This window comes from Acanthopagrus latus, chromosome 5 (genome assembly GCF_904848185.1).
Source record: "Acanthopagrus latus isolate v.2019 chromosome 5, fAcaLat1.1, whole genome shotgun sequence".
NCBI classification, from domain to species: Eukaryota; Metazoa; Chordata; class Actinopteri; order Spariformes; family Sparidae; genus Acanthopagrus; species Acanthopagrus latus.
In genome coordinates, this window is record NC_051043.1 from 22,512,697 (window position 1) to 22,527,793 (window position 15,097).

A 15,097-nucleotide genomic window follows, 5' to 3' on the forward strand; every position below is an offset into this window, starting at 1 on the left:
CCCAAAATAAATATTTCAGAAGGAAATTTCCAAAATTAAATATCTTTGCCATGTTATATTTAATATTTGTGAACTTCTCTTACATCTTATTTGTGATCGAGCAGTCTTCTTTATTCAACAAAAAAATGTAAATGTACTCAGTATCTACTTATTCTCAAAACAGCATTCTACTCTACAACTGAAGTGAATGGGGACTTGTTTCAACACGCAAAAACTAAAAACAAACTGAAACACGAAATGACTCTTTATAGTGGATCAGGTGTAATTCAAGTCCCTGCACAATCTAAATTTGATTTAAAAAGATTTTATTTTCACGGCTTATTAAAATCTTAATCTTCACTGTCGCTAAGATAAGAGTGTAAAGTGGCAGAATGAGCTTGACCGCACACCAAGGGTTTAAATCTTGTATTTTCAAATCAATTTGGGGTCTTGGGTCTTCCAGAGACTTGGATTACGCAGGATGATCTACATGGAGCCATTTTATGTTTTTGTTTGTTTGTTTGTTTGTTATTATTTACGTTTTAAAACAAGTCCCCATGTACTCAGCTGCTTAGGAGAAACCTGCTCCAGAAAATGTTTTGTGGACCCCGAGACTCCATCCTCTTTTCCATCAGCATGAGGGCGAGTAGATTACGCATACATTTTAATTTTAGAGGGGGTGAATTTATCCTTTAATGACAGAAGTTATCAATGAATTTGATACATACGCTTTAAAAAAAACAACACATTTTCTTAGGATGCAACGTGGAGTCATTACCTCTTTAAATCTATAGTTAAACCTACGACAGTAGATTCCTATTCTTTTTAATAGGGTAACCTGGAGATACCCTGAGCCGTGTTACCGTGGCAACACCGCCCCCTGTCGCTCCGGACATGAAACGACATGTCTGCTTTTGTCAACGACGAGCGAGCGAGTCAGACAGTCGCTCCGTTCGGTTTGCCTGTGGTGCTAGCAGCCAGCCAGCAACAACCAGCCGCCTGAATGTAGATCCGCATGGGCTACTACTACTCTATCTCTCCGAATAACCCAGCGGAATCATAAGATAAGGATCCCAGGATGGTCTTAGTGCATGTCGGATATCTGGTTCTTCCTGTATTCGGCTCAGTAAGAAACAGAGGTACGGTATTAATATTCATATCGATCCAAAACATGTGCCCTGTTTATCTTAATATTCACTGCAGCTGTTGGCTAGCTAGCTCGAGCCTAGCCTTTTTCGGTTAGCTCGCGTTAGCAAGCTGAATCCACGGTCCGATTACTCGCGAAACTGCGCGCAACGTGACGCTTTGCTGAATTGTGTTAATCGAAGGTGACTGTAAACTACCGAATGATTTAGTTCTCCGTGTGTAATTGCGCCTCATTACAGATAAATGCCGCCGCTAAAGATAAGCTAACTGACTCGTCGGCTCCGGCTATTTCTTGGAACGGAAACATTCCTCACAAAGGATTCCACATGCACGGGGCGTGCGGTCCAAAATAGCCAACGCCAGAAACACATTCCTGCATAGAGGAGATGTGTCGGGCAACACTGACATTAGACTCGCATTACTCTTTGCGATTTATATCTCAGCGACATTACTACATATTTCACCCCGAGGCGCTATCGTTTATTTGCACTGTAAAAAAAAATACCGCAAAATAGACGTATCCTTCCAGCCAGTCAGCTTATCTATGCCTGGATGATGTCATTTGAAGATCACCTTCTTCTGCTAGCGCTCGCCGTTGTCCCCTCTCCGTGATTTATTTTAGTCATTATTACCCGTTCGAATTGGCCAGTGGGACTAATCGATACGTGGCTCAATTGCCCGGCAAGCGTGGACTTCCTAACCATCAATGTTTCAGTCGCCTTTATCTATAATTCCTCTAATTGGCAATTCAGCAGCTGTTTTTGTTTGAAGCTGCCGGATTGCAGAAAGACCCGAAGTCTGCGGTCACAGCTAAAACAATGCTCAAAGCTACAGTGTAACATTAATATCATAACAGTGGCGTCAGTGATTTTCATTGTGCTTTTATTTCTGTTCTTATTTCCCTGTTTCATAGTATGGAGGCTGGCTCTACATTCTGCATTTATCAGATCTTTGTCGTCCCCCCCATTGTGTAGCTAATGATCATCTGCTGCTGTGTGGTGTGGCGTGGCCTCTGCCTGTTCTCTGCATTTAGCTGTATTGTGAATCCCTTCTTCATTTCCTCTTTCCATCAGAAGACGACATTGGTATTAAAAAAAGCACCCCCTTTCCCGAGATGTATTCATAGACTTTTTTTCCATGTTAAGCAGACTAAAAAAAAACAAAAAAACAATAGCTAACACCTAGACCAGAGCACCTTTTTTGTCTTTTTTCTGTCAAATTGCTGTAGCACTGAGTAAACATTTATAGCTCCTTTTTATTAGATATCAGTTGAATGTCATTGTGTACCTCCCATCCAGTCTTGATAGACAACATGCTGTAAATTCCTGTAAAGTGGATACATTTTGCATGATCTTAAATACTGCACTGCATTGTTGAACACCAGAATTTGGCTCATCTTCCTTCTCTTCACACAAGGTGCAATGTACATGATTTAAAGTGACCCATAATTGAAAAAGAAAATAAGCATGCTAATTGGCACCACATGCATGCAGTTTTTTTTTCATTTACTTAAACTTTGCATTTCAGCAAACGCTGTCATGCTATCACTTGAAATGACTTGAAGGTACACTGCACCTGCACACAACAACCTGCCATAACTGTCTCCATTTTTGTGTAATCCTTTTGTTCCCTTTGCAAATTTTCAAGCTTCGAATCACACTGAATTGTCAGGGCTGTTTGCTCCTCGTGAGCAAATGAAATTATAAAAAGAAAGGGAAAAAAAAGTAAGCAAAACATGATCACTGGTGGTTCATCACTTCCCAATTTTCCCCACTAACATGAGGCCAAAATGCTATCCATTTCACAGGGATGCCTATTTTCCTGCACTGCTAAAGAGATCCTCTATTAGTAATAACGTCTTTTTATTGTTTGGTTGTGGTCTCTCTTTACCTTTTGTTCTGGTAATAGTACTTTCAATGCATGGTCACATTTTATGATTCATAATTTTTGGTTTTTGGTTTTCTACATTGACTAGTGAAAATCCAATGTAATCTTTCTGTAGTAAAGATGTACCCTGCTGTACTGGAATCATGTGCTGTAGCCAACACGTCTGCTCATTGGATGCCGCTTTTGTTCTTTTTAACCCTATATGGAGCATGGTGGGCCTTGCCTTCAGTCTATGTTGTTTATTTTTGTTGCATGGATTTATACTATTATTACAAACAAACAAAGAAAACACAAATTCCACATATACTAATATTTTTCAATAAAGAATATAGTGTTTTTCCTAACCTTCAGTGTGCTTCTTGCTGATTTCCATTTATTGTCCTCCCTCTCCCTTGTCCCTACCTGCCCCCCCCCTCCACCCCCCTTCCCCCACCCACCTCCTCTCCTGCTGTGACAAAGATAGACAATTTCCACGCTTCCTCCATCACAGGGCCTGAATGAGTCTATCTGCTGTCATTCATGGTGATCGTTCTCACTGAGACGCTTGAAAACGCAGTGTGCTACTCACAGTCTAGACTTGAGCCTTTGACCCACGGCTGCAAGGTCATCTCTTGTCCGCCCGGCTGCGCTGACGACTTGTCAAGCTGAAAATAATGCTGGAAAGTCATACTGCTTATCTTTCCTGAGTGTGTTTAAAACCATACTGCGTTTTTCAAGCGTACTCCTAGTAAATGCAATGTAGACTTTGCCTATTTCCTCATGATTTTTAAAAAAAGATTTTCACTGTTTACATCAGAATTTGTCATGTCTTTATACACTTTAAAAAAATCAGATTAAACTAAAACCTCACACTGGATTTTATTTCTATCTTCTTTAAGAACTGCACAACTTGAATCTCTGAAATGGAAGATTTGAAATTCACTGCTTCAGTTTCTGCCAGATGGACGTAACGACACACAGAATATCAAATCCTGCTCCACTGCAGGCCTAGCATGGCTTCTTTTGGCCCAGCATTTCCTGAAAAGTTTTAATTCAAAGCTAAATTTGATGTTGCAATTTCCCAACCTTTCCATTAATCAAAACCGTCTTTTTAAGCTTAAGTTGGGCATTAAAACCATATTGCTCCACAGCACAAGTCAGACTGCCTTTTTTTTCCCAACTGAGTCTCTACAGCAGTCTGCTTGCTGCAGTTGCCAAATAGCTGTGGTTGGAGAGAGTAAAAAAAAGCATTCGAGCTATTTCCTCTCGACTCCTGAATGTTCACATGGGAGAAGAACAAGAAGTGCTGTACTGTGTGTGTAAGACACAAAGATACAGGAGGTTTCAGTGAAGCACAGATGCATGATAGTGAATTCATTGTCTGGTTTAACTTCTAAGAGGGAAATAATTGTTCTTTATGGTTATATAGATAGACTTGGCACTTTAACAGTTTATATATATCTCATAGACAGCCAGGTACTAAAGGTTTTACCGAGTGCACTGACCCACTGTCAGCTGCAGAATTTACAAGAACTGCTTTGAAGAACCTATCCTGGTAGATTTCATCTGTTCTGATCCAGTCCGCTTTGTCTGTGAGTCAGAAGACCGGCAGTCGATCCAGAGGTCGGAAAATGCAATTAAAGAAATGAGAGCTCGCGTTTTGTGTGCAGGACAAAAAATGGTCGTCATGTTCATGGTACTTGTGGTAATCATCATTTTCCCACCCCCACAGAAGTATTTTTCACCCTAGGTAAGAGGTAGGGCTTCATTAACATGCTATATCACACACACAGTGACACCACATTTCACCCACAATTAATTCCAGCTAATCTTTCCCCTCAGGAGCCTGACAACTTCTCCTTATCCTCCACAGGATCCCATTTCAACCGGCAACAGCAGCAACAGCAGCAGCAGCAGCACAGCCATGCTACCTCTTGCCGGCACTTCCAGTTAGGTCCTCAGGCCCCGCTGCCCATGGACTTCCCCATGCCCCACCCAGGGCAGCCACAGTCAGGCATTAACCCCCACCTGGCCCCTCCCGGCCACCAGCATGGCCCTCCGCTCCACCCACCCCTCAACCCCTTACCCGCTCCCCAGTTCCAGGACATCCCTGCCCCTCCCTTCCTACCTCAGGCATTACACCAGCAATACCTCCTCCAGCAGCAGATCCTCGAGGCCCAGCACCGACACATCCTGCCACCGTCCAGGTATCCACGGGGGTTTGCAGGGAGATTTAAAAGACAATTACCCTCTTGGTTTAAGCATACTGATGTGGTTTTGCAGTGACATCATATTCAATACTGTTAACAGCTCTTGGTCTCCCAGGATGTTTTCAAACGATTGATTATTTGTCTCAGCAGACGCACCCCAGAGAGAGTTCCTCACCAGCCCCACAGACTGCGGCCTGGCTATGAGTTTGCGCCCCCTCTTCATGTCCCTCCTCAACCGGTGGTGCAGCAGCCCCGCTACCTGGCTGAGGGCACAGACTGGTAAGCAATATATATAAATGAATATGTACATTTCATAAAACATTGAGCATCGCTACAGAGGCAAACAGAGCAGTTTCCAAAATGTTTTTATTTGCTAGAAAACAACACTGTTGTTAAATAAAGTGACATTTCCAGTGTCGATTTAGGTGCTGTACAGAAATTAATTGGCCAACCTATAAAAGTGCTCAATCCACACAGCTGCATTCTGAAACGGCACCTTTAAATGAGCTGTCAGGACTTTACTGAGGTTATACAGAGTATACAGTCACTGCCCCCAGCACGACCATGGCTGCAAAAAGCCCAGCAAAACTGATGCGGAAGCACAGTTGGTGGTGCCTGCTTAGGCCCATCAGAGCAGTCTGGGCTCTTCGGCAGGTGGCCCTAAAAAAGAAAGACACTAAAACGGAGCGTTCAGCCAGAGTGAATAAAGGTGCTGCAGCAATGAACAGTATGAGAACATAAATACAATATGAAACCTTTAAGATTTGGATTGTATACCAACAGAGAGCTTAGAAAATGAGACACGACTAAATTCTGACAAATCATTCTTTTTTGTCAGTTTGTTTTAGTTAAACTGCACCAGACTGCAAATTTGAGTTGAATGGGTTTAAAACCAAGGTTGAAGACACTTAAGTTGGCAATAAACTTTTAAATGTAACATTTATGCACTAATTGTTTCATGAGGGTAAAAGAGAGTTCGAGCCACACAGCCGCTGGCAGCAGAATTGTGTTATCATGCTGGAGAGAAACAGTTATTTTGTCAACCAGATCTTTCTGTGACAGGCAAACAGAGGTGTGAACACCTGGCAAAGCACCAAAAACTACTTCTGTGGTCTGTCCCACCACAATAGGTGTCTCCAGTTCCACAAAGGTGGACCAGGGGAGCTCAGACCATCTTCTTCAAAACTTAAAAAATTCAGCGTTCATTTTGATGTCAGCTACACACTTAAGTTTCCTGACTATATCTTGCTCAACAGTGACCTAATCTGTCCACAGACAGATGGACAGACAAGGTGAAAGATATTAGACGGGAATGACTGGAAATATTTTACAGTGATCTGATACTTAAAACAAATGTGAGCTAGAGCCATAAAGTGGGAGGCCCATGCCCCCCTTCCTACTTCCTTACATCAACATCAAAAGCAATTGGAATTTCTATTTTATGAAATTAGCTGAGCTTACGCTGCAGTCTTTCGGTACAAGTACCCCCTTGTTGGGAATCACTGGCCTAAATAGTGCTGTTGAAATGAAGGGACACCCACTGTGCTGTGTAGAAATCCACTGTTAGAATCACTATGAAATAATGACCTGTGGTCCACTGACTGACTTGCTTTTGGTTTTTGTCCAGGGATCTTAGTGTGGATGCTGGGCTGCCCCCCCACCAGTATCACATCCATCCGCTGCCGCAGCACTATCAGCACTACTTGACCTCTCCTAGGATGCACCACTTCCCTCGAAACAATGCCTCAACACAAGTGGTAAGCCCCCCTTCTTCCTCTGTACAATCAATCACAATGAACTCCCGGCGATTCTCTTCTGGGTTTGGAGGCTAATCTCGATACCCAGCGACTGCGGGATGACCTGTGTTCCTCTGTCATTTCTGATTTCTGCTGCAGAGCTGATGTTGCCTCTTTTATCTGTCATCTTCCAGGTTGTCCATGAAATCAGAAACTACCCATATCCCCAGCTACACTTGCTGGCTCTGCAGAGTCTCAACCCCTCCCGCCACGCGTCTGCTGTTAGAGAGAGCTACGAGGTTCGTGCTGCTTCTTCCTCTCTCTCCTCAGCAGACACACCAGTCAACACTCATTTATCATTGTTTCCACTGTGACCAACGCTCTGGACATGCTTGAGTGTAACAGATTCCCTTATTTGCAATTACTCTGGGTTCCAGATGTCTCAGATGGTCCGACTGCCTTTAATCTCATGACATTTGTTTTCATTTGAATAAGACGCTATTGTTTTTCGAGAGGCTCTTTCCTGTTCCTCGAAAGGAGTAATTATTTAAATTAATCAAAGTACTCCACACTTGTATTTCTGTTTCTGAACTGTTTCTTTTATTTTACAAATAATGATTCTGCAGATCTCTACAAATGCCTTTTAACACACTTAAAACACTTACAAGACAAACCTATGTGTTGTTTTTCATTGTAGGAGCTTCTGCAGCTGGAGGACAGACTGGGCAGTGTAAACCGAGGGGCGGTCCAAACCACCATAGAGAGATTCACTTTCCCCCATAAGTACAAAAAGGTAAAATGGCGAGCTGAGCAATAGGATCTTTTTGATGTGGTCTGGTTTAGATGAAGCCTTTGGGCAAGAAATAAGCAAAGCAGAATATGAAAGAGGTGGATGGAAAAAGGGCTGCGCAGGGTCAAAGAGATCAAAGAGCATAGAAGAGAGTGGTGAGAGGGTCACGGCGCTCACAGAAGTTCAAAGGTCAAACTAATTTCCCTCAGCAGATTAGTGAAACAGGTCTGCAGTGTGCACAATCCAAGGCGAGGGATGACTCATCCAGCTGTCTGCAGATATGTGCGTGGAATGAATTTAAAAAAGTGTCTACGCCGAGTATGACCCAAATACTCTGGAAAGAGAGTCAGAACATTTCGGTACATTGTGAGTGAGAAGAAGTAATTGAGTCTTTTCCATCTGCTGTACATTTTGTCGTTTTCTGGGAAGCATGATTAGGTGATTCCTTTTCCCTTTTGTCTGCACTGAGGCAGAGACACCAGTGGCACAAACATTACAGCTCCCAACACGCAGACCCACTTTAATAATTTACGTCTCTCTGCAGAGAATACCCCAGGACCTGAAGATGTGTCTGGATGATGAGGAGCTGGACACTGATGAGAAGTGCACCATCTGTTTGTCAATGCTGGAGGATGGAGAGGATGTCAGGTACGCCTATACACTCAGCGTTTTTTTAAAAGAGGAAAATGCTGGGTCTGCAGATTTGAACATAAGCTGTGCATACAAATTGTGTCTTCTGAGGAATACATTTGTTTCACCTGTCCTAGTTACTTGCAGCTTTTAGCAGTTGTGTTGTGCTAGAATGATGATTGTGGTCAGTCAGTCACCCACTGAAGTCTAGACTTTCGTTGCATTTATTGATTGCCATGATATTTGGGCCAGATAGTCATGTTTCCCAGTGGATGAATCCCTCTGATGATTCCCTGACTTTTCCTCTAGTGCCATCTGCAGGTTGACATTTGTTGTATTTGGTGAATGTTTTGTCGGCTGTTGGATCGATTGTTGCATTTCTGTCCCTTTAGGATGAGCTGTAATAACTTTGTTCACCCCCTTACTTTTGTCTAGCGCCACCCTCAGGTCAAAGTTTGTCAAAATACTTTGAATTATTAGTAAATACCTGGAAAACTAGTGGCAATCTAAAATGTCCAGTGTGTAGGATTTTGTTCCATCTAGCAGTGAGTCTGCAGATAATGACCAACTGAACACCCCTCACCTGAACCTCCAGGATGAGCCCCAAACTTACATTGTGGCTAAACCTTGTAATTACACCATTACTTGAGATGCTGAGTAAAAAGTACAATATTGGCTTTCAAAGTGCAGCACGAGTAAATTAACTCAACGACAGTCCATCATTGGTTTCCGACTCATAAAAATAGCATTCACAACAGTATTCAAGTCATAATTAAGCCTGGAAACAGTTCTAATATATGTAACTTGGCACTAACTAGTATGGAAGGGCCTCAAAACAAAACAAATCTTGGCCCACACATCAGCCAAAACTGTTGTTCAGTGTACTTAAACCCTAATTTAATCAGTATGGTCTCATATTGTCTTGATGACATAAACCCTCATAATTTGTTTGTTTAACCATGGTAATCTTTTCCCATCTCTACCCCACCCCCTATCTGTTTCTGTCTCTTGCCTGGTGAGGTTTGAGAGACATTATAGACTGTGTTGTTTGTCCATATTATGTCAGGGTTCTTCCCAGACAATGGAACGGTGGCGCTGCGCCGCTGTACTGCTAGCTCAGCGCCACTATACTCATTTTCAGTATTAGCTGCTTTGTAGCAGGTGAGGGTGACGAGCGACACTCAAAATTTCTGGGGAGAACCCTGTATGTTTTTCCTCCGACCTTGACAATGCAGTGGACGTAGACACGGTGCTGTGACCAACATTTACTCCTAAAGCTAATTGTGGAAAGCTGGTTGAGGTCTTTTTTCTCCCCAGCCAACCTTCTCCCTGCTGATGAGCCCTCAGAGAAACATGCTTACATTTGAGAATGTATATATTTTTCACATCACTTTCATTCAGAATGGATGCACAGTCAGAGTCTGAGCAGTTTTTAACCCTAAATTGGTTCTGCCATGCAAGTTCAAAGCATCAGGGTTTGAAAATCCTATCACAGGATTTCTTCCAGCATCTCATCTTGAAAATACCGCCTGAAGGCAACATTAGCATTTCACAAAATCTTGTGATGCATGTCCAGTGTTGTGATCTGTCTAACTGGCGGAGTGACAGGACAAGTGATTTTACTCTGTGAAAAAGAAAAGGGAACGAAGAAGAGCAAAGCTGTTGAAGGCACTGGGTTTTGTAGGGTCAGCGTTGCGCCTGGTTGTATTTAGAGATAGAAAATGGAGCAGTGGTACAGTGAAAAAGTTTGCTCATGCTTGATTATACTGTATATTACTGTATATGAAACCATTCTCTGTTCTTCTAAGCATGCATCATTCATGATGTTTCCGACTATCTTTAGTTTGAAGTCACAAGTTAAGGGTTAAAGAAGATGGTGAAAAGAGCATATGCCTTTCGTTATGTTCACACTTGGCATTTAAATGCTTCCTGAGTGATTTGATAAAAGCAGACAGCGCTAATTATCCATGATTGCACCTAAAACCGACAGAAATTTCTCCTATGATTGTGTTATGGAGAACAAATGTGGATTTTTGGCAGCAGTCGCAGTTTCCCCACAGAAAAAAAAAATCAAATGTGAGCAGTGAGGAGAAATTTAATCGCAAGAAATCCCTTGAGATGCATTCTGATGTCAAGTGTTAACCAGAGTCAGACAACTGGATCTATTCTCGACTCAATCTGGATACCGGGCATGACAGGACACATGAATCACAGGCACACTGAAGATTTTAAGGCCTATAACGTGGTGATACTAAGCATAGATCTGTTTAGAATCCTCTCTTCTGGTTTATTGACAACATTATAATGTTATTTTCATATCGCAACCTTGAGATTTTTATAGTTCCATCGTTGTCTTTGGCCTTTACACCTTCAACCATCAGAAGGAAAGATGTTGCATGAAAAACAACTGGGATGATAACTCCATAATCAAAATACTTGATTGATGCTTGTCCAACTTGATAAATCATTGTTGCAGCTCTAAAGTAAATGACACAAATGAAGCTTCATTTAAGACGGATATTAAGATGCAAATAACTATGAGTTACAAAATAGGAGATACAGTCTGAAAGATCAAAATCATGTATCTCTAAATTTGATAACTTAAATTTGTTCAGATAAACTAAAAGATCAAGTGTTCTTTTATGGTTAGAGAAAAGTATCCTGCTTCTTCAGATGTGCAAACCGAAAAAAAGTTTTCAATTAAATTAAACTAAAAACAGGGCTGTTTTGAAAAAGCTTGAAAAGTTGACATTTTGGAGAGAGAACACAGGGATTTATTGTTGCTGACCATTTTCTTGGAAGTCCTAAATTTCGTTTTAAAATCTTGTGTCTGCAGGAGATTACCCTGCATGCACCTCTTCCACCAGGGGTGTGTAGACCAGTGGCTGGCCACCAGCAGGAAATGCCCCATCTGCAGAGTGGACATTGAGACCCAACTGACCCCCGACAGTTGATAGCTCCTGTCAACTCCTGCAGCTTTGGATCTGGGTCTTGTTAATTCTCCATTGCCTCCCTCCTTGGGGGGGGAAGGCTCTGCCAAACACCCCCTCTTCCCCCTCTGCATCACTCAACGAGCCTGCCTTTCTGAGACAGCTGTGACAGAGGGATCAACAAAGCACACTCACCTACAACACAACGAGGGATGGGGGTTGATGCATTTGCTAGGTGGCTGGACTGAAGGTTGGTTTGAACGGACTTGCTGGATGTCAAAGGTAGGAGCGGACGTGTATGGACAGATGTGCTGAGGCTTCACGCGATTCTGTCAGATTGTGCACCCTGTGTACATTTCTCCATACAGCCACCGAGAGAGGACACTCTGACCACCGACTTCCCCAGCTCAGTGTGGTGAATTAAGGCCATTTCTCTGCCACTATATCTAAACCCCCTCTCCCCCGCAGGCCTGTGAAAAATCCTTTAAGCTGCACTCTGCCCAAGCCCTCAGCACATCTGTACAGAACATTATCAAATGATTAGCATGAGGTTGTTTGGTGTGAACTCTTGTAGCTGAACGCTTGTGGTGTAATGGAGTATAGTACTGAAAAAGTATTTACAGAGTAACAGTGTTGTGTAGCAAGCAAAAGCCTTTTTGAGAAATATGTTTGTGAAAAATAAACCTACAGAGAGAGGTGACTACAGCTCTAACAGAGACGTGTTAAATCATAAGACGATGAGGAAGGAGCTAGTTGTGTAAAAAGGCCAAAAATCCCTCTTTCTTGTCTAACACGGTTTTTGGATTTACAGTTAGTAGATGCCATCAGAGTTGATGCTAAACCCGCTAACTGCAGGCATGGCTTCCAGTGATCTGTGTAGTGTCGTAGTCGGGCCTCTATAATCTAGAGCAGAGGCCTCAGATGTGCATGCTGTATGGCAGGCTTGGGCTGTGTCGTTAATGTTGTGGAGCAGTAGAAACAGGGACTGTGTCTGTGCATGTGAAACCGTTATACTATGACGATCCCACTCATTCATAGAGGAGGACAAGAATGCACCTAATACCCCTACACCAACACCCCCCCGCTCATCCCGAGTAGACCAAAGTTGCCCTTAGACACTGATCTCAGACCGATGTAGCATTTCTCTCCTGACGTTCAGGATTCAAAGAGCTGCGAGCAGAGCAGATCCGTGTCTAACTGCAACTCCTCTCTGTGGCCTCGCTCATGGCATGATCGTGACATGAGAGGCTGGCATGATGGGCTTGAGGATGCAGTGCCTGAGTCTTGTCATCAGAGCGAATAAAAATCTGACATTTGTATTACCTATTACCAGAACCTTATTGCCTATCGAACAAGCACATGTGATTTCTATATACAGTGAATCGCCTCTGTTGTGTGACCGGCTCCTTTTCATTTCAATCTAAGTTGCTCCCACTGTTTGATTTTAAAAGAAAAAAAAAGAAAAAAAGAAAAACGACTGTCTGGTGTTACAGGGAAAATACAAACTAGTTTGCCTGTGAAAATGTGCTAGAATGTGTATGATTGTCCCCCCCACCCCCCTCCCCCATGGTAGTAGTGTATGGTATTGCTAGAACAACTGTGATACGTTCAGTGATAGAAGCCGTTTTCTCTATATCATGCATGAACCATGTCGGCGTAGTTCACTTGAAGGAGGGTGAAAGGGAGAAAAAGCCATCCATTTGAAAAATACCAAACAATTGTTCTTAACATTGATTTTTATTTCAACTGTCTTTTTTTCTGCCATTTGTTTTCTTTTCCTTATTACTTGTAATTTTTTTTTTGCTCACATGCCAATCTGGACATGGTACTAATATGCCGAGTCCTTGTCCATTTTAACCATAGTGAAGAAAAAGCTGCAATGCTGCAAAAACATATTTATTGTTGTTATAATGTAGCTTGTGTTTTGTAAATGCACTATAATATGGAGTTGCCTGATTTTTTGGTTTGGTGGTGTGGGTTCTTCTTGTCCTAGATTTTGTGTTTCTATTCAGTTACAAGTATTTCCATGCTTCCTTGTGTATTATTGGAGGGTAACTTGACTGTTTGTGTTGCGTTTTTCTTTTTCTTTTCGTACGAAAACCTCCATCCAAAAAACTACAGATGGATGAAAATGGAGGTTTGCTAGTTCACATAGAATGCTGTGATTAAAGATGCCTTAAGTATTTAACAATCATTATTTATTACTAACTGTAGCTAGCTAGCTATCGTGGTGGAATATTTAATGTCTCTATCTCATAACTTTGCAATTTAATCAATATATTTATTTAAAATAACACAAAATATTAAAAAAAGAATACCTCATTATGCATTGGTCGGTGGGGATGCTTCTGCATGCCGTCTGTGTTTTCTTTTTCAGAGGAGAAAAAAAGAAACGTGTTGAAAAATTTGACGTGGGGGGTGTTTCCCAACACATTTTCTAGCCAGCATGGTGCTGTTGATCTGGATTTACATTCCATTCTTGTCACCTCTTGATTTTCACTTTACAACACTTTTTGTGTTTCTAGTATCATCCCTGCTTTGATTTAAAGCAGATGACGGGGTCCAAAAACAACCCCCCCCCCCTTTTGTCTTAGTACGGCTCCACAATTAGCTTGCTTTTGTTATACGATACTGCTTTGTTTCCCATAATCAGTCATATTTGAGTTAATTTTTGATATTGTTTTTTTTCTGTTTGGTTTTGACCATGTTCATGATATTCCATCATATCTGGATCTCAAATTTAGAGCTTATAATTTTAGGACACACATAATGAGCTGTATTATTTGTCCTTATGTATCGCTGGCAATTGCTTTGTGTGGGATTTTTGGGAAGTATCTAACATGCTAACTTGAGCCATTGGTCTTATTGAGCAAATTTCTGTACTGTGGTTATACAAATATAGATAGCGTGTTTTACACCTGGGTATAATAAGCTAACTACGTTTTTCGGTGTGCATTTCTTATTAATACTCTACTAATCCTGCAAATTATTCTAACATATATTGGATTGGAATGACGCTGGCTGGTCTTACTATTATTATTTCATTTCGTGCTCTCACTGGCCTTACCCCATGTCCTCCACAGTGTACCCCATTACTCCAGAGCGAACTGGACAGTAGCCATAGTATTAACTCAAGCTGATGAACCGGAATGAACAGTAGAACTTAAAGCACAAGCTTTTTAATGCATGTCCTTCTCAGGTTTTCCTATGTGTATGTGGGAGTAGCTCTGTAGATGTGTTTAATATGATGCTGTACCTTCTTGAATATTTCAGATGTTTCTTTGCTGCTGAAAAAATGTTGATTATTAACCTGCCAGTGAAAAAGGGAAGTGGCCATCTTTGTACAACACACTGCTGTTTTGCTGTAACCGCGCAATGTTTTATGATCTTGAGTATTTTATAGAAAAGTAGAAGTATGTATCAATAATATGAAAGCAATAGCTAAATCATAATGAAGAATAACATGATCAGTGAATATTGTGGAAAATCTTTAGATTCACTCTGGGTGGATTTTGTACTGTATTTATTACTAATGATGATGCAAAAAGTTGCATAGCTTAACCCAAACTGTTCTGTCTCTTTTTTATTTATTGTCTTGTATATGATCTTTTTGTATGTGTTTTTCAAATAAACTGCCTAAAATGCTGACAACTAATCGAATTTCTAGTGTTATTCGGCGTATTTATACATTTATAGAACCAACAACCGTTTGAAATACAATCTATTGGCCATTATTAGCTTATTAGCAGATGTATTGGGAGCAACATGTCGGCCATAGAAAAATGGTTGACATTAGATTTAGAAACAACA

At 41.5% G+C, this 15,097-nt stretch overlaps 1 protein-coding gene and 1 long non-coding RNA gene across 4 annotated transcripts; one reads left to right on the plus strand and one right to left on the minus strand.

Annotated features, from left to right (window-relative positions):
• The first annotated feature begins 51 nt into the window (after positions 1–51).
• Positions 52–14,938, plus strand: rnf165b (ring finger protein 165b). Of its 3 annotated transcripts, none has more exons than XM_037097332.1 (8): positions 52–1,118; positions 4,865–5,198; positions 5,349–5,480; positions 6,829–6,958; positions 7,132–7,236; positions 7,635–7,730; positions 8,272–8,375; positions 11,194–14,938. In XM_037097332.1, exons 1-8 carry the CDS (start codon positions 1,058–1,060, stop codon positions 11,309–11,311), a joined length of 1,080 nt encoding a protein of 359 aa, XP_036953227.1. In that variant the 5' UTR covers positions 52–1,057; the 3' UTR covers positions 11,312–14,938. The 3 variants fall into 3 exon arrangements, 2 of the variants coding, with proteins under 2 accessions (XP_036953227.1, XP_036953228.1); XM_037097333.1 differs by having other exon boundaries at positions 55–1,118; positions 5,352–5,480; XR_005074927.1 differs by lacking the exons at positions 4,865–5,198; positions 5,349–5,480; positions 6,829–6,958; ... (2 more) ...; positions 8,272–8,375; positions 11,194–14,938 and adding an exon at positions 2,039–2,306 and having other exon boundaries at positions 606–1,118.
• Positions 2,169–5,259, minus strand: LOC119019092. The gene is made up of 2 exons (XR_005074928.1): positions 5,120–5,259; positions 2,169–4,581 (listed from the first exon to the last, which is right to left on the minus strand). It is a non-coding gene; the product is annotated as an uncharacterized LOC119019092 (long non-coding RNA).
• Positions 14,939–15,097: the final 159 nt, after the last annotated feature.